Raw genomic sequence first — 19,329 nt, 5'->3', positions numbered from 1 at the left:
CTGCAGTTTGGTTGCCTGCCTACACTCTACCATCGCAGCAGTAATGGGACTTGCAGAAATGAATGGGGCATGGGCTGGAAGGCATATCCTTATCCTTTTATGACTGAAACATTTTTTGTGCATAAAACCAACGGAGAAAACCAGTGGAAGCTGATGGCAGCTTGGAAACAGATTGGAAGATAATTCATAACACAGAGGAATCATGTACAATGTAGAGTGTAAAGCTGGGAATACCGGACTCTTCACAGACCTTCAACTTCAACTAGTTGTGTGACTGGAGCGATGAGGAAAGAAAACCAGGGCATTAAATACAGGGATTCTATTTCTTTGTCCAAGCCTATGCATTTCTTGGGCTAGCTGAAATAAAGACACTTTTTTCTTTTGTTTTGTGGTTTTTTTTTTTCATTTGTAATTCCTACAAAGCTTCTGTGTTTGTTTACTTCACCTATTTTATGCCCCAGAAGGGATAAACTGTAAGCTTAGAGTACTAAGAAGACTTGAGTTCTGTGAAAGTGTAAGCTTCTGGGAAATCTGAGGGTTTAGCTGAAAGAGTAATGTAAAGAGCTAACAACCTAGAGACAGACAAAGCACAGGGAGACCAAGGAAAGAAAAAGCAAAAAACATGCTTAGAGCCAGTATAATTTCAAGGGAAGCTTAAGCATGTATAAACCTTGTGCTATGAGCTGCAAACCAAGAAGGCTGCTCAATATTTAGCTGTGAGCTCCATCAGGGCAATGTGACAATTTCTAACAGAGAGCTACAAGTTACAAATACCAAATACGTTGAAATGGACTTTGTGGCCTGAGGGTCTGTCTTATCAGAGGAACAGTGTGTGATCATCCTTCAAGTTAGCATGCACATAATGTATTCTATGATCAACACAGCACTTTGTGTCTTCGCCAGCACACCACTACTACCATGAGCACTGTGTCTGCCAAAGGAACAAAGGAGAATACCAGGGGTATTTTGCCTGCATGCCAAAAGAGTCCCTGTCCTGAAATGGCAGGGTTCCTAACTCTGTCACAGTACCAGACACTATTGCAATAGAAGTGATTTAACATTTCCAGTATTTTTTTCCTCAAGAAATCTCCAGTGTACCCTATGCCTGGTCTCCATTGTTTAACTACTCATGCATTTTGAATTAATCCATATAACAGACACAAATACTTTCTAAATTTTCGTCTTTTCAGCTGATTTGGAATCTAATTTTCTCCCTGTGTACATGTCTGCATAGACTTCTTTTCAGTATACCACCATGATTCTCCTTAATTTGCCAGAAAGATCACCTTTAATTAACAGTATTCACACTTAAAATGTACAAAGACCAGACCATAAGCAGTCACAAAACATAAGCTCAAAACATGTAATGATAACTGAGCTGTGAAGAAAGACTGAATGGACAAGACTTAAAACCTTGGCTTGTACCAGACATGTAACAAAGATCCATGTTAATAGGGCTGTGCAATTCACAACATTCTGTGCTGCTAGTAAAATAACTTGTATTTTTTAATTAAGATCTCTCTTAGCTAGAAAAATAGCAACCAGATCATTGAAAAGATCCACCCTGATTTAAACGTAAAATGATTCTCTAAGACCTTCCATACCCAGCTGTGAAATATTGTGGTCAAAGTATACACACAATAGAAAACAGATCTTAGTAATGTAAAAAATCCTTTGATGCTATGCTACAGCATTATTGTAAGATATTCAGTTAATATTTTTAAAAATGGCAGTTACCAAACTCTGAAATCTAATAATTTCTGGACAGTGTTTTGGCAGATCACCAGAACACCCTACATGCCTGCTTCTGCAGTTCTCACCTCATTCCACCTAACTAAATTATAAGTCTGATGTTAAGATGTTCTTTTTGTCATGTTTTTTGATAGCTTTTACTATTGGATTGGGTCTGTCTGAGATGGAGTTAATTTCCCCATAGCAGCCCTCATAGTGCTGTGCTTGGTACTGGTAGCTAGAACGGTGCTGATAACACACCAGTGTTCCGGCTACAGCTGGGCAGTGCTGGCACAGCATCAAGGCTGTCTCTCCAACATTCCCCCCCCACCAATAGGCTGGGGGTGTGCAGGATTTTGGGAGGGGACACAGCCAGGACAGCTGATACAAATTGGCCAAAGGGATATTCCGCACCATATGACATCAGCTCAGCAATACAAGCCAAGAGAAAAGGGAGAGAGGCATTTGTTTTCCGATGTTTGTCTTCTGGAGCAACAGCTAGGCATACTGAAGCCCTGCTTCCCGGGAAGGGGCTGAACATCGCCTGCTGATGGGAAGTAGAGAGTAAATCTTTTGTTTTCTTTTGCTTCCATGTGCGGCCTTTGCTTTCTGCTTATTAAACTGCCTTTATCTTGACCCATGTGTTTGGCTATTTTTTTTTTCCATCCTAATTTCTACCCCCTGTCCTGCTGAAGAGGGGAGTGATAGGTGGCATCTGGAGTCCTGTCAAGGACAACGCACCACAGCTATGTATACTTACATCCTTCAAGGCCATATATTCTTCCACAGGTCATAATACAATAAATATTATCTTCCAATACTTCATAATTTAATGACTTCTTCTTAGGAAGAAACTCCCTGACAGGGTCTGTCATCTTAAATGGCTGTCAAGCTTGTGTTCAAACACATATCATCTATCTAAAATGTTTGGTGAAAGGAAAAATTTAAAGATAAATACAAGCCCAAATTTACACCAAAAAAAAAAAAAAAAAGAAGCATTTATTCCTACAGTAGTTGTGTCAGTCATAGCCAAATATCAGCCAACTGCTCCTAAAGTGATTCCTGTTTTTACCCAGATATGTCTAGTGTGGTACCATTTGTCAAATATAAATCAATAAGGTGATACTACTTGTTCTTTCATTTAATGAAAAAAAGACATAGGCTTTGACGAATGCTGAAATTTTGTAACAAATTCCATGGCAGCTCCTGGACAGAAAAGGAAAGGAAAAAACCAGAAAGGAAGAAAAAAAAGTACAATGACAATAATCAATGCCATTCTTGCTGATTAATTAGAAATTATTTTTAGTGTAGCCCTGTATCCCAATAAATACAGCATCACTGTTGCCATTAAAAAGCCTTGGGACATGTCAAGTATTGTCTGAACTTATCTTGTTCTTCCTGGAGCTTTGTTTAGCTTGTTTAATGACCAGCCAGCTATTGCCTGATTTGTTTTTAACTTTTGCTTATCTTTGTAGAACCATATTCTTTTTATAGATGGTAGCAACAGTTATTCTGTACAGAATGATGTACTTACTACCCCAGCATGACAATGCACTGCAGAAGAGCACAGTCATGGCAGTGAAAAAACAGTTTGAGAGCAGAAGTGTCCAAGCAGGAGTCACTGGATGCAGTCCAAGGGACCACAGGTTTGGCAGGATTAGTGAGGGGCAGAGGATGACACTAGGGATCCCAGAATGAAGAATACACTGATGATCAGTTAAAGTAGTGCAGACCTGAAAACTGGACAAAACTAGGTTCTGGAATCACAACAATGAAGAATATTTATCCAACTTACATAGGACAGTCCATATAGTAAATTTGTTATTCAGGTATCAATATTTATTAATATCTATTTGATAGTAATTTATTATTTATTGTTATTATTACTTTGTTTAAAAATATTTAGATAAATTATTGTTAATAATAAAATAATGGTTTCCTCATCTAATATTGATTAGATATATTTAAGATGCTCACATTTTCAATTGAGGGTATTTACTGGCAAACCTGCTTTTAATTAAATCCCATTTACATGAATAATCCTGTTGATTCAATGAGATTAATTATGTACAAGTGAACACAAAAGCAGGAATTTAGTCATGTCTGAAAAATATTTAGATGCTACATCCTGGCACACTTGGGTTCCCCTTTATCTCTTATTTATGATAGAAATTCTTTTATTGTAAAGTTACTGTACACATTATGTTATCAGACTAAAATCTATTTTTTGCAACACTTCAGATTTCACATGGATAAAAATCCATTATCCAAAACCTTAAAAGCATGGAATAGGAGATAAATGTAAAAGTCCTTCATTCCCTTCATATATTTCATCTGCAAAACAGCCACTAAAATCACACTTTCACTTCAAGCACCAGAAAATACCAGAAGACAACATAGATTTGATTTTCATCAGAAACATGGGGAAAAAAAATCTTTCAGGTTTAGCAGTTATGGCATAATCTATACATTTTAAGTACCTGTATGATACTGATTACTGAGCAAACTATAAACTTTGATGTATTTATCCTCATAATATCACCAGAAGGCAAGGCAGTACTACTATAACAGTACTGCAGGGAAAGGAAGTGATGCACAGAAGCTGTATTTACAAAAGAAATAAAATAAATTTACATGCCTTAGCATCACTTCCAAGGCCTACATTCCAAAATGGGGACATCCAAAATGTTCACCCCAGGGCAGCCCGTACCTGTTGGTGTCTAAGAGCCATAAACAACCTTCACAAGGTGCACACAAGGGTCTGGGCATTGCCTTAGCTGTGAGAAGTAGCAAACTCCCGAGAGTCACTTGCACCTATTTGCCAGTATGGCCGAATCCAAAAGGTGGTCTTGGATCACACCTGCTTGACCAAGCTTTGCACAAACCACAGCCAGAGATGGCATCCTCCTTTTATAATGGCATCGTCCTTTTATGATCTTCTGTGTATACACTGCCAACCCAGACCTGAACACCCCATAAACAACTGCAGCACCTGAAGCAATCCAGACAGTGGCTTTGCATCTCAGAAGGTTCTGTCTGGTCAAGGAACAGGAATACTCTTGATTTTTTCCAAATTGTAAGCTGCCCCAATTTTTGTGGATAAATTAAAAATTCAGTCAACTACAGAGTATGAATATGTAGCAATTTAAACATTCATTTACGAGACAGGAAAACATCAGTTCCAGGCCCGGCTACAACTATTTTTAAGTATATTACATTCTCCCAGGACAGTAACGGTCAAAGTTTTCTTCTGATCATAATGCTGCTTCAAGAGGTGCAACTCATATCCATTGCATTATGAACCCAAATAATAGCATAATCAGCGGAAGCCCAGTGGCCCTATACATAACTCCCACAACTTTATCAGGTGTTGGGTTTGGCTAACATCCCAGCCTTGGCACCCTCCTTCCTTCCAAGGAGAGTGAACCTTCATGATAGTCTCTATATTATTAGTGACTTCCTAGACATTTGGTGCAGACGGGACCAGCTGGACGAGGCTCTGTACTCATATTACACCTGCAGTGCTGAACTTTTTTTCTCCTCTCCTTTGTCAGTATGAAGCACATCTACCAACCTTCAAACCTACCAGTAAGGAGCATCTGCATGTGTGCCAATCACTGCAGATATCAGCCAATGCCACAGAACAAACAAAACACTTCCAAGGATAAAAACATAACTTGTTATAGTTCAAGCTGAAGAGCCCAGTTTTGCAGACAATTGAAATCTTCCATGTATACAGTACAGAAGGCACTGCAAAGAATATATTCATAGGATAGAGAAGCAAACACCATATAAGAAAAAGTGAACCATTCAGGATGCAAAGAAATATTCCACGTGAAATCTTCAGGCTTAAGGTTTTCCAAAACCCCTTTAGGAAAAAGTATTCTTGCATGAAGCATGTACAATATTATTCCTCATAACCAATAAACAGCATGAATTCAGTTCCCCGATATTCTAATCTGTAATTTAAACCCTTTCTAGCTGCACTGTAGGAGTGTGTCCTGGGGCTTTGCAGACTCATCCCCAAGCACTCTGTGCACACTTCCATAGCAATCTGCACCACTCTATAGTGGAAGCCCTTGGATAAACACGTATCTTGGACTCTGTTTTGAAGGATCCGCCCATAACACTGTAACCAAACCTGGTATAGCTGCCTAGAAACACAATGTGATGTAATTGGCTGCTAACATAAGCAAAAGAGCAGGCAAGGATAACATGTATTGACCACTTTTTGATAGATTTTTTTTTTTTTTTTTGCCTAAGCAAATCTAAACCTGGCTGAACCAGCATCACTGTTCCTCTCCAGCTTTTCCTTGTGCCACTTTTTGGTACCGACAGAGGCTCAGCTGGGCCATCATAGCATGCTCACCCAACATCAAGATCATCCAACTTAAAAAACCCACGGTGAATAGCTCTCTGCTTGGCTGGTGTACTGACATAGCTCAGCAAAGGGAAAGGAGTGAAGCCAGAGCCATCTCAGCAGCAAGGGGGGCCTCAGATTCTCACAAGCAACTCGCGAGAACATACCTCAGTTGATGACACTGGTTAACAAATTCCCGCTTAACATAAGGTATTTCCGATGCTAATTCGAAGTGGTAAGGTTGGAAATCCCGTTAATCATTTTCCACAGCTAAGAGTTGGAGAATTGCTCTTTTGATCCTTCATCCTCCCATCATCCTTCAGTGAAGATGTTCAACAGCACACAACTATCAGCTATGTCCGAAAGTTATAAATCATGCTACAGACAAACACTGTTTCTCATTATGTTTCTATATAACTGATGAATGAGCTAGCAGTACATGAAGATGAACAACAGGAACCAAAGTCAGCTCCCAAAATGTTTTACATCTCCTGAAGAATAAAAGAGAGCAAACTGGTGAAAATTGCCTCAAAGGGGATGACACATTGTTCTCCCCATTGTCACCAATTTTCTCTCAAGCTACCAAAAAATGGATAGTATCCAAAGTTTATATTTTTGTTGTGGTTTTGCCATTTGGAGGAGATGTGAATAAAATTTGAAATTAATAACTAAAAATAGCTTGCTTCCAAATTTCAGTTGCACACATTTTCAGTACCATCAAAGAAATACTAACATAAGTATGTCATATGCCTTGTTTCCCCCTCAGATAATGAAGAACAAACCCAAGAAACTTAAGTAAAGCACATAAGGAGATAGGCTAACCAGCTAAAAGAGAAAGAAACACAGCAAGCAGTTACAAAGTTGCTTTTTTAAAGTGCATCTGCTTCAGTCTACCAAATGTCAAGGATGGTTTCAAAAGTAAAACTACAAAGAAAAAAAATCTTAATTAATACCAATTATGAAATAATTTGCTTTTGGTAGAAGTAACACATGCTATCACTGTTTCACATCTCTTCTGTGGGCTCTAATCTAATCTTCATTTAGACCAAATTATATTGACAGCATGAGGAATTTGCCTTGAGTAAGGACAATAATTTGGCCTTTGCGGAGTAAAGTAACAACATTGGTCTCATACAGTGTTATTATAGATTGTTTTTATTAATTCTGATGGTGGGTAGTCCATCAGAAAAATGTGTCAGTGATTTGAAAAAAACTTTATTTATAACTTCTCTAAGAGATTAACAAAACTGGGAATTACTTTGAAAAATTTGACTGTCTTCCTCTTGAGATTTAACTGGGATCAGAAAGGGATCAAACTCTGAAATATTCATAAATCTGTGATGCATAATTTGTAAATTTGTACTTTATATCATGTACAACTTTCTCTGTCCTAAAGAGCATTTTATATTTCTTGTTAACAGTGAATGCAAATAATGCTCAAAGGAATTCTGCAGTGACCTTTGTTTTATTACAATTACTACATATTTATAAATGAACAGATAAACTTCAATTTGAGAACTACAACAACTTTGAGTTGGAATCCTTTGATAAAACACAACTGAATAAACTTCATAAAATTAATTCCCTAAGAAGAGAAAAAGAAAGTCTCCTCTGAAAATTCCTCTGTGTATACCAACACACAAAGCAGATTTTTCCATGCTCTTGCAAATGGAAAAATAAACAAAACAGCAATATGGACAGATTTGAACAGAAGAGGATAAATTGCTTTAAAAAGAGCACAGGAGAACATATATAAATGTGATAGATCATATAGTCACTGTATTATATAAATGTATAAGATATAAATATGTAGGTATAAACCACTGCATAATAAGAAGAAATGCAGTACCTGCATTATGTCATAATATAGTTCCATGTAATGTCACTGAGACCTAATAACTGAAATCCCACTATGTAAACAGAATCACCATTAACTTCTGTTTAATGTCTGTTCTACATGTGAACACTTCCACGTTTGTCAAAAGCACAAGTAAATCAGAGGACAAGAGCTAAAATATAGTCAACATTTTGTATACTCTGCCCATCCAGAAAAAATGTAATAAAAGTATTTGAAGACAAAAGGCACAGCTTACTGGTATGAGAAAGGCAAATGGTACAGCACTCAGTACCATCAGGTACTTGTTCACTGGAGCCAGCAGCGAGAGTCATAGTTCTCTTCCTAATTTCGATATGCTTTGACTTCAGTCTGAACACTTAATTTCTTTATATACCTTCCCCATTCTTTATCACTGGCTCCTACTCATGTTCTGTGCTCTTTGGAGTGGAGGTGTCTAGCACCATTTGTCCCCAGCTGAGAGCGGGTTTCCACAATCTCTGATATACCATAATGCGTATAAATAGAGGTTTAATTCAAGCAAAAATGGCAGTCTGGGGAACCCAAATCCTGGTTTGGGTTATGACATGGCTTCCAACATACTATATCACTGAAGCCATGAATGTTTTAAGCAAGCAATGAGTTCATGAAAAACTGGTATTCAGAACCTATACAGTACATTTGCAATCTCGCTGAAGGCAGGGCAAACATTTGACTACTGCAGTAGGCTGACCTTTCCCACAAGATAAGTAATACGCCTCTTGCTAGAGTGAGAAGGGCTGAACAAAATACCGATAGAATCTGTGATACCAAAAAAATTACCACTCAGACATATATCTATCTATATCTGTATCTACAACTATATCTATAAAAACAAGTATATTTACTAATAAAGCATTTAAATAACTGGAAGCAAAGCCATTCATATAGGCTTTTCCTACCGTAAAGGAAATTGTCTGGGTATTTTCCTTTTTGAAGGTATCAGAAAATTCACTTATGGTGATCCAAATCCCACCAAATTCAGTACACCTATGTGAAGTGCTGATTACTCTTGTGCACAAACTTCTGAGCTTTACATCGAAACAAGAAGTTTCATAGTTTAGTGAAGTAAATCAGGTGTGAATGATCTATACAACATAAACTGAAGTAAAATCATTAGTGATAATAACACATAATCCTTGAAAACAAAGCTAGGGTTTACTGATTAAAAGAGATTCTGATCATTAATGCTTTTTCTACAGTGCATCTCTTCAAGAAAAGAAAAAAAAGAATCTGAAATCAAACTTACATGGCTCTGACAAAGCTTCCTGAGTGGTCCAGACTGATCCAAATATGTACTAAGAATATAAATGTTTAGAATGATTGTTTTCTTTTAGCAAAGTAAGTAAAAAAGACATTATATGAAGCACACTGGAATCTATAGCAGATTTTGAAACATTTCCTTCAACCGGGAATGAGACCCATAAAGAAGAAACACGATGTCTCTAACTGATTTTATGAAAGTTTCGATGATGATTTTGGCCATGAACATTTTAGGAGGAAAAACATTAATGAAAAAAATTACTTAAAGTGAAATTATTTTTCTTTACGTTCTAGATTTTCACTGAGATCAAACTGCTCATAACAGTCTGATAAGAAACTGACCATAACTGCTCATAGCCTGCATGGTAACAGGTTATTTCAGTATATCAGCTTTAAGTTTTTAAACAATATTTTAAAAGTCATAATGAAAAATACCTTTCACACAAAATTTAAAAAAAATTCCTTTGTCCCCTTGAACTCATGGATAAAAGAATCCATGCAAGTAGCAGGATATAAAAGCTATTAAGAGTCTTCCAAGTATGTTACTGTACTGATTCAATATTCTGGAAAAAAAAATTTATTTATCTTGGATTTTCTAAATTTTGCTTTAGCCTCAAATAGTTGTTGCACACTAGATATTAAATATCCCTGTAGAAGAGCATGGTTGTTAGACTCCATTTTCTAATTTTTTATCTTTCTAGACAAATCTTGCACTGATTTAACAGTTTAAATCCTCTGATGGAGCCATGCTATGACATGTTATTACTGCCTATGACTTTCTGACTAGGGTTGTCCAGCCTACTCAGACAGCTAGTGATCTCTGGGTATGTGATGAATATTAGAAATTTATCTTAAATGTCTGCAACAGGAGGTGGGCATTCATGGAATAATATACAAATAAAAGCATGCGTGCTATGACAGCTTCACAAAACTATCTGCATCCTACATCTTGCTATTATTCAACAATGTGTCATAAATTATTGTTTTAAAGAGACATCTATTATAGTAAATCCTCTGTTAATATATCCATGTTGTTTTCAGATCTGATAACAGGAAAAAAGAAATAAATCAGTTGCTGAATACTGAGATGCTAGTACACAGTGAGCTGTTAGAATTTGTGATAAAGTAGACCAATTCCACATTTCTAGTATATTAAAAAATAGCTACTAAAATTATTTTAGACTGGCTGAACAAGATCTACAAGATTAAGCCTAGGACTCCAAATGCCAAGATTTAATTAATGTTAATATGCCCTCTCTTTTCTTCTGTTGGAGGAAAGTAAGAGGATGAAAGAATTCTTTTCATTGTTTTATGAGAGCCCCTGTCCGATATGGCAGTAAAACACAGGGGAAAACTCTCTCTTAGCGTCTGTCTAAGTAACTATTATAAAAATCCACAATACTACTACAGCTTTGTAATGGTCACTAAGAAAAGACATTTTGCATTCTTATTGTCATCATCCATAAAATTGCATGGATTGACTACATGCAAAGGCTTTGCATGTCCATTAAAGTTGGAACTGAGCCCTGTCTTACTGACAGAAACTTCATGAGATTTTTCAGTCACAGCACTGAAGATCAAGAGGACAAATTCCCCCAAGCCCTTAAATTCAGGACCCTGCCAGCGTGTTCATTGAGATCTATTTGCTAGTGCTTTGATCCAGGCTAAGCACCTCAAATATAAGGCAATGGAAAAGGATCAAGATACAATGAAACTGGGTCTTAGTGAAAATGTGGTGATTTTCAATACTGCTTTAATCAGTAACACCAAAGATGATCTGCCTGTGGAAGAAACGCTGATTAAATCACGTATTTCCAAACCTTTTTATTACAAAAATAATATTTTCAGCTTTCTTTTTTGACCTAGTTCCTTTTACTGTTCAACACTTCAGCACTTTTAGAAACACAATCATCCACTGCATACTTGTCACATCTTTTGTAAAAAGCAACACTCTAAAAAAGAAAAACTACTGACTTTCATCCATTTTCCTAAGCCATTTATCATATTCAAAACTGTAAAAATCTTCAGAGGTTCAAAAAAGAAACAGTAGGCTTTAATCTAAATGTTCTCTATTTACATTATGGTTCTAAAATGTAACCGGAAATAGTTTTGGGAAAAGATTTTGCATTTCATACAGTCAAGCTTGATGAAAGCAAATCTGAAGGATGGGAGAATATGCATAACACTGTAAAAAGCTGTCAGGTCTTTGCAATTCCTTTCCAAAAGTCTTTGCTAGGCAATGTCAGTACCAAATCTCAAAGTAACACACGAATTCGTAAAACACAATCTTACCAAGTCCAGAGCACTCTCACAGTGTTAGGCAAACTCCATTCCCCTTAAAACTCAAGTTACACTAGCAAAACTGTACTTTCAGTTGCCCCTGTGAACTCTAATAACAAGAAACCATTCTCTTACTTGTTGGTCAACCTTGGTTTTGCTACCTGTGCTGATCTAATTTGAACCAGATTGCCTGTGAAAAGAAAATATGCATTTCTTACCTAAATGTTTGCTGACACAAGTGATGAACTGCATTATGTTCTTGGCAGGAATATTCTACATTTTGATCCCTCAATATAGCCTCCAACTGAACCACAAACCAGCTTTATACCTACAAATATACTGACTGATGTGCTTGATAAATGTGACTATATCTACAGAAAACACTCAACACGCCTCTCTTGCAGATTTTTAGCCTTCTGAGGAAAGGGGAAAAATGCTTTTAATACCGAGTGGAAGACAAAAAGCATACTACTACGGAGAAGTACAGTGAGCCTTAACTTGCTAACCGATTATAATTTTTCAGTAACAATCTGATGAACAATTTCCAAGTGCATTAAAGTAATTAAATAAAACATTGCAATAATTGTATTACTGTTAAAATTCTCAGTAACACCAAAAAAACACTAAGCACTCTGAAAAACAAGTGAAGGAAACCTTCCACCTACCAAACCAAATTTCCACCCCCTCTAACAACGCTGTTTCTCAAGCTCGTATCCAGGAAAACCCGCAAGTAGGGGCAAGGTTTAAAACATGTCTGAAATTGGAAGCAAAATATATTAGAAAAGTGTTTCAAAATTTAAGGGGAAAAAAAAAAGTGTTTGCCCTAAGCTTCCTCTGTCCTTTCCACTAAGCAAACTGGGCGACACGCATCCTCCCGAGAATTCCGCGTATTTTTGCGAGTGGTATGAAGGGCCTCCGGCGACCTGCGCACCCCTCAGTGCTGGCACTCCTCCCCCAGCCCCACCAACGAGGTGGTACTTTCGGATGGAAACCAGGGCCGGGGGGGTGGACGGTCGCGCCTTCCCCCCACCGTGGCAGTGACTCCCGCAGCGCCGGGGCCGCGGCTGCGTCTCCTACGCGCCTTTGGGTCTGCGACGTTTCTATTTTCTAAGGGGCTTCCCCCCCACCCCCCCGCCTCCACCACGACGGAGGTGGAGGGGGTGCAAGCAGAGCCTCCCGCCTAACTTTTACGGCCCGCTTATGAGATGTGTGAGCCCCTACGCACCCGCGCAGTGCCCGGCGCCGGCTCTGCCTGCTGCGCCGCGGACTCCGCGGCTGTGGCTACCTCCGCCTCCCAGGGCAGTCATTAGCTCTGAACGATGTTAAATACCATCCCTGACGATACACAGGCTTCTCTGGGAGTTAGTTTTTTGGTCGTTTTGTTTTGTTTTGTTTTGTTTTTTCCAGAAAAGAGCTTCTCTGTCATTTTAGCCCACTCTTTTTGCTGATGTCCCAGCTGCTGGGTGCTGGGAGAGGCGCTGACCTGCAGGACACCAAAAATGTCCCTCTTCCCTCCCCTCCACACCCCCCCGGCCCTGCCCGCGGCCACTGGCAGCGGGGCAGCTGGAGCAAGTTCAGCTTTTCTTCTCCCACAGCACTGGGTTTGGCTGCCCTTAAAGAAAATCCTCTCCTTAACAACGTGTCAATGTTACATTCCTCCACAAAGCAACTTCTATTGGGGGGGGGGGGCTGGGAGCTTGGCGCTGTCTCGCCATAGACTGGGAGCTTTGTGGCTATGCAGAAAACAAGGAGAGAGGGAACATTTCCTGCATTAAAATGCAATACCCTGGCTCGCTGATTTATCCCTTGCCACAGGGGCACATCTCCTCATTCCCCCATTACCTCATGGCTGCTCTGAAGGACCCCCTTGCCCATAAGGTGCAGCCAGAGCCCCCCATCTAGGTTCAGCCTACACCTTCTCTGCCTCTCATTCCCACAAAGTCCTTCCCGAAATCCCCCCCCAACCTCCCCAAAACGTCAGGAGGCCAAAACAGGAGGTATGAAGCAGAGGGGCTAGGCAGAAGGTTGCCACTCTAGTTGCAGGACCCCTGTTTTCCCATCCTTCCACAACACTCACTTTTCCAGCAGGGACAAAAAGCAGCCGCTGGGTCTGACACATCAACCTCACCCCCACTAGTACCACTATGAGATTCAGAGCCTTCGCCTCCTGGACCCGCAGCCACCTGGAGAAGGGGCGCAGCAGCAGCAGCCCTGTGGCCCCTTCGCGGGGCTCCCAGAACGTCAAAACATAATGTGGTGACTCTGTGCGGCGCCTCGCATCTTTACGCATCGGCAGGCAGACGGTGCACCCTGAAGTACTGAAGGTTGTTGAGGTTTGGCCCAGTTGGGACCAGGTGTTCTGACCATGGTAAATCTCCTGGTCTTTCAGTCAGGTTGCCCGCATGCCTTTGGAAACATTTTCCTTGCAAAGTCAAGGGATCATATCAAGAGGGCCAAGATTTTGTAGTTGGGTGGTTGCAGTAAAGAGATGGTGAGGGGGAGAGCGATTCCTGGTTTACCAGCTGTGGGTATTACTGTAAGTGGGGGCTGAAAACAGACGGATCCTACTTATGAGGAGTTTCAACAGCAGAATTATATGCTGAAGGTTAGGCCATTTTAAGAAATGAAAATACAACCCTCCCTGCCCTGAGGGAGTGTGCATCTTCTCCAGCCTTTTCACCTCGTCTAGAGGTGAGCTGGAGTGAAGAGGAAGTCGAATGTATGTATCAAGGAGAGCCAGCAGCAGGACCTACACACCGGTGTGGGATTCAGCCCCCCCTCCAAGAAGCACCTACCTTCTTTTGGCGGCCGCTTGGCTTCTCTGGTGAGGTTGCAGACCTGGGTAGTTTGCAGCTCCTGGGTCAGGCAGCCCTCCGTCTGCTCGTTGAGGGGCAGCACCACGTTATTGAGCAACACCAGGGACTGGTCGTCTATTCCCCATTCTCCCAAATGCTGAGGGCAGGTGCATTTTGTATACATGATCCCACAGGACTCAGTTCTCCCGTTCTCAGATTTCAAGCAGCTCTCCAGCCAAGTGCATAACACATGGCACCCAAACTGGCTTGGGCTCACCTTGTTCAATACCAAAAACTCAAAGAAGGATTTTTGGTCGTCTTCTTTTTTGTGTAATCCTGGGAAATCAATAGGATAGACGCGGCGTATCTGAATAAAATTCTTATCATACTGCAGAAATACAAAAGCATACTTGGAATCGCAGAGCTGCATTATAGAATGGTTATTTTTTAAAAGATCCTTTATTTTTTCATGGGAAAAATGATCAAACTGGTAAGCCAAGAGGGAAAAGTTGGAGCAGCTGAAGTCCTTTTTGGAAAATTTCAGGTAAATACTATATTTGGTCGGATCTGGATTTTCCAGCGTCCAAGTGCAGTTTGTGAAGTTTTTAGGAAACATTTCACTTACAGAATACGATCCATAAATGACCCCCTTCACCAACGTGGAACACCAGAAGTCTTGGGCAGCATTAAATCCAAACATAACCAGTAGATAGGTGGAAAATATATAAATCAGCAAATTACGAACAGCCTTCATCCTATGTCATTTGGCCTGCAGGAGATGAAATGAAATAAAAATGCAAGTAGAATTCTTCACGCATTGAAAACCAAACTCCTTCCAATATTCGAGCCAGCTGTTTTCAGGCTTGCAGTTAGAGCCCCTTTCAGAAAGAAGGGCAGGTAATTTTTGTTTTATAACGCGAGGGATGGGTTTGCTGCTGTGTGCACAGCGCCATCACGTGGCCATCGCAACAGCCAAGTCTTCTACAGTCAAATTAAAAAACAACATCTATTAGATTATTAATAGGAATGTCCTCTCCTGTCTAGGATGCAGTCATCATGGCGTGGACTAGAACTGCTCAACTTTAGGTAAAAACCTAGACGCCTCACCGGACAGACGAAGAAAAGGGCAATTTATTTATTTATTTATTCAAAAAGTAAATAAGTAATCTGCTATAGTCACATATGTGCATATACAATACGCACATGCAGAATTTCACCGGAATAGAATGAGAAAGCCAGTAGTGTCTGTTGTTATGTATTATTTTTCTATTAAATCTGAGAAGGAACTGTGAAGGATTACAGCCATAATATAGAAACGCACAAATTATTATTTGCTACAGATGGAACATTATCTCCCATATGCCTACATGCCTTCTCCCTGGCCACCTGGTATACAGAGGTCTCTGTAAAAAGAAAATCCAGGCAGAAAGTACTGAGATTAATGTATTAATAAAATTTTGAGACTATTGGAGAAAGAAACAAAGGCAGACAGATGAAACTAGTGCTGGTCTAGCACTAAATGCCAGCTTTTTAGGAGAGCAATTTCAATCTGCTACAACCTCTTAGGATATATAAAATGGATCACTGTATTAGTATCTACACCCAGTATCTCTATACAGCTGCTAGTGCTACAGCAGGATCTCTGCACCTATTGGACTGCACTTGCCCTTTTATTATGAATATCTTGTACAGCCTGATTAGCTGTATTTTGCAGATGTGCGCTTGAATCATGAAAGACATATTACATTTCCTCTGCTAGTATCTCCAAATAAAGCTGTTTTACTGCACCTGTCAACCGTTACAGCCTCCACATGCTCTGTTCTCTTTAACAGTGGCCTAGGTTAGTAAAGCAAACCTTAGTTACATTTACCTCCATAACGTTATCTAAAAAATTTGAATAGAACGTTTTCAGCATTAACCTTTGAGAAGTTGCTTATGTCTTACAAATGAGTAGTTTTTCACCTTCTGCTGTCAAATGCAAGCAGACAAAAGTGATGCCAAGCTAATTTCAAAACTCTCTAGATTGCAGTCTCTTCCACTGTTGCTCTGTAAGAAGAGGCAGACAACACAGGCACCGTTAAGTGAGTTTTGATGTGTGTCTTTGCCTAGCTTTTCATCTCCTCACCAAACAGCAAGGCATCTTCTGTCTCCCATTGCGTAACACGCAGCAAATCACCAGATTAAGCTCCCTTGAAGAGATTTTCCTATCTCCTAGATTATAATTCAAACTCTGAATCTTGAAATGGGCAAAGCAGCACCAACTCTAACCTTCTTTATAGTAAAGGTTATAAAAAAAAAAAAGAGTTGCTGCCGGGTCTATCCACACGGTTGGATTTTCTCCTTTCTGAGTGTCCATCTCAATGAATAACATGGTCCTCCTTCTCCAAAAAGGGTCGGTACAGCATTTAAGGTTTTAAAAAAGATAAACTTATCGGGAATTCTGGAAACAATTTCCCCTTTGCTGAAGCACTTTGCAGGCAATGCAGTTCTGCGCAGTGTTATTCAGGATGGTGTAGGTGTTGAAAGCCAATGTGACAATAAGTGTCTAAATTAGGAATTCCATCCATGAAAAAGGATTAATTTTATAATCTGGAAAGCAAAAAGGGGGCTTATTTTCTTTTGTGTTTGAAAAGGAAAAAAACCTCCGACTTTTCCCATCCTATGTAATGTTTGCACTAGAAAAATAGAGACGTCTGCAGTGCTAGGCTGTTTTCTATGAAGAAATGTAATCAAATAGCCCTCATTTTAGTTGTGCGTTTGTTCATGCAAGGCTACTGAAACACAACATCGTCTTAATCTCTCTCTCCCTGTGTGCATTACACACACACACGCGCACACACACTCGAATTGATTGTGCCGGCAGCATTTCGGTTAGTTTGCAGTATTGCTAAATAGAAGAGTGAATCTTCTCACTGAAAGGATTAGGCACTTGGATTAAAAAGATCTTTCTTTTCCATGGAGGAGTGAGTTAAAAAACGGCCACAGAGGCTTAAGGCTGCCCATTTGGGAAGGGGGAGAATCCTCTCCTCTTGAAAAGCTAACGGGCATTTAGTTTGGATATTCCCCAAACTGGTTTTCTAGGTGACACTGTAGTTTAGTCGAACATAGACGGCGCCATCACTCCACTTATTTTTTTCCCCCAACAGAAGACCCACTGACTTCTCTTATTTTAACTTCTTATTAACCTAGCACCCCCCACCCCCCCCAAAAAAATACCCCAATCGTGCACAAACCTCAGGTTTTCTCGGTCTCGCTGGAAATTACTCTCAAGGAAGCAGACCTGTCGCAAAACGGACTTCTCTAACTTTTAAACTGCAGCGCTGAAGTAAATGCAGAGATAATTTTGTATGTGCTGTCTCTCTCTCTATCCTCCAGCAACAGCCTGTCCCCCTCCTCCGCCGCCTCCTCCCCGGAATCCCAAGCTAAAAGCTCTCCAGTCGTAATCCCTGGAAATGGGAAATGGAAATGCCCCGGGCACCCTTACCTTCCACTCCGAAAGCTGTCAGGCTATTTCTCTAAAAGACTAGCACCACAGGCACACGTCCCAACAACAGTGATGGAGAGATTCCCCTTCTGTCGGAAGCACCGTTTCCCATTTTCCCCGGCTCAGGTTCAAAACCAAGATTAAAAAAAGCAGCAGAAGATAAAAAACGCAGCGAGAAAACCCCCGGCACGCCACACACACACCCCACCGAGGGAAAAAAGCAGCTCTGGCTCCGGATCCACCAAATCCAACCACATGAAGGGAAAGGAAAGAAAAAGAAGAAAAAAAAAAAACACCACAAAACCACCTCAAACCAGCGAGACTGCAGGGGGAAAAAAAATGGAAGTGGCTGAGCAAGCGAAGGTTTTTCTGGTTTGTTTTTTTTTTTTTTTTTTACTTGAAACAAAGTCTCAGCACAGCAGCCCGATGAGCGGCGATGCCAGGCAGGCGACGGTCTGAGAGGAGGACTAAGGCGCTAGTGCAGATTTGTTGGTGGGTTTTGTTGTTGTTGTTATTACTAATAGACTTATTCCTCTTTCCTCCCTCCTCCTCCCCCCTCAGGCACTAATGGCCGGACAGCGGCGGGGGGGGTCCTTGGCTGCCGATGTCGGGAAGCGGTGTGAACGCCGGGGACTACGGACGGAGCGAGGGCGCGTCTCTGCCGCTGCGTGTCTGTGTGCGTGTGCGCGCGTGTGTATGCGTGAGAGCCAGCCCGCCCGCCTCCGTGGGTGCTGGTGAGCGAGTGCGCGCGTGTGCGCGCCCCGCGCGCGCCACCCCTGCGCGCCCCTCCGCCGCCCGCTGGGCGCGCGGGGGGGTCTGCGCGCCCCGCTCTCCCGGGGCGGCGTGCGCGCCCCTGCGCCCGGCTCCGCGCGGGTGCGAGTGCGCGTGGGCGCGAGTGCGCGCGTGTGCCAGGCGCTCCTCCCGGCGCCGGCAAGCAGGGCCCGCGGTGCGTTTCGCACGTCACGGCTGCTCGGCACCGAGCACGTCCCAGAAACGTTGTTTGCTGCGTCCGGGAGGTTTCTCAGGCCTCGGTTCCCCGCGCTGGGGCCGGCTGCGCCCCGGAGTAGGAGAAACTCGCGGGCGGGGAGCGAGGGAAACGGGGACGGCGGGGCGCGGGGGGGGAGAGGGGGCGGGGACGCCCGCACTTCATCTCCTTCCTGTGGTTCTTTCTTCTAAAGCACACACCACCACCGCCACCCCCCGTCGCAGCCCCAAGAGCTGTCAGTTCGGCACCGCGATGCAGATTAACTGATGCAGGGCTCCGAGGATAAACCCTTTCAAACTGCCGCCTGCCTTTGACTGGAAACAATAGCAATTTTCTCAGCGAGGCAGCAATTAACGCCGTATTTCTTCCCTGCCAGAGATAAGGCTGTGCCCGGATCGCGGCTGCATTTGTTCCCCCCGGCTGCCGCCGCCTGGCCGCCCTGCACGGCGAGTGCCGCTGGGCCCACCACGGGGAGGGATGGGGAGCCGGTGGGTGCGGCGGGGCTGCCCGGAGGGTTTGCCCGGAGTGGGGTGACCGGAGAGGGGTGCCCAGTGCCGG

The 19,329-nt window shown here is 41.7% G+C and overlaps 1 protein-coding gene across 1 annotated transcript in view; it reads right to left on the bottom strand.

The window, feature by feature from the left end:
* Nucleotides 1–15,056, bottom strand: part of ADGRB3 (adhesion G protein-coupled receptor B3) — a gene marked incomplete at its 5' end in the record, with an annotated part of 485,010 nt that extends 469,954 nt beyond the window's left edge. The window contains one exon of the mRNA XM_081997317.1: nucleotides 14,303–15,056. Within this exon, the coding sequence (XP_081853443.1) occupies nucleotides 14,303–15,056 (754 nt within the window). The remainder of the gene's footprint in view (nucleotides 1–14,302) is intronic.
* Between the last annotated feature and the right edge of the window lie 4,273 nt (nucleotides 15,057–19,329).

This window comes from Phaethon aethereus (genome assembly GCF_964289735.1).
Source record: "Phaethon aethereus genome assembly, chromosome: 3".
In the NCBI taxonomy this organism is placed as follows: domain Eukaryota; kingdom Metazoa; phylum Chordata; class Aves; order Phaethontiformes; family Phaethontidae; genus Phaethon; species Phaethon aethereus.
The sequence above is the reverse complement of the archived record's forward strand: the minus strand, read 5'-3'. Positions and strand labels throughout refer to the sequence as shown.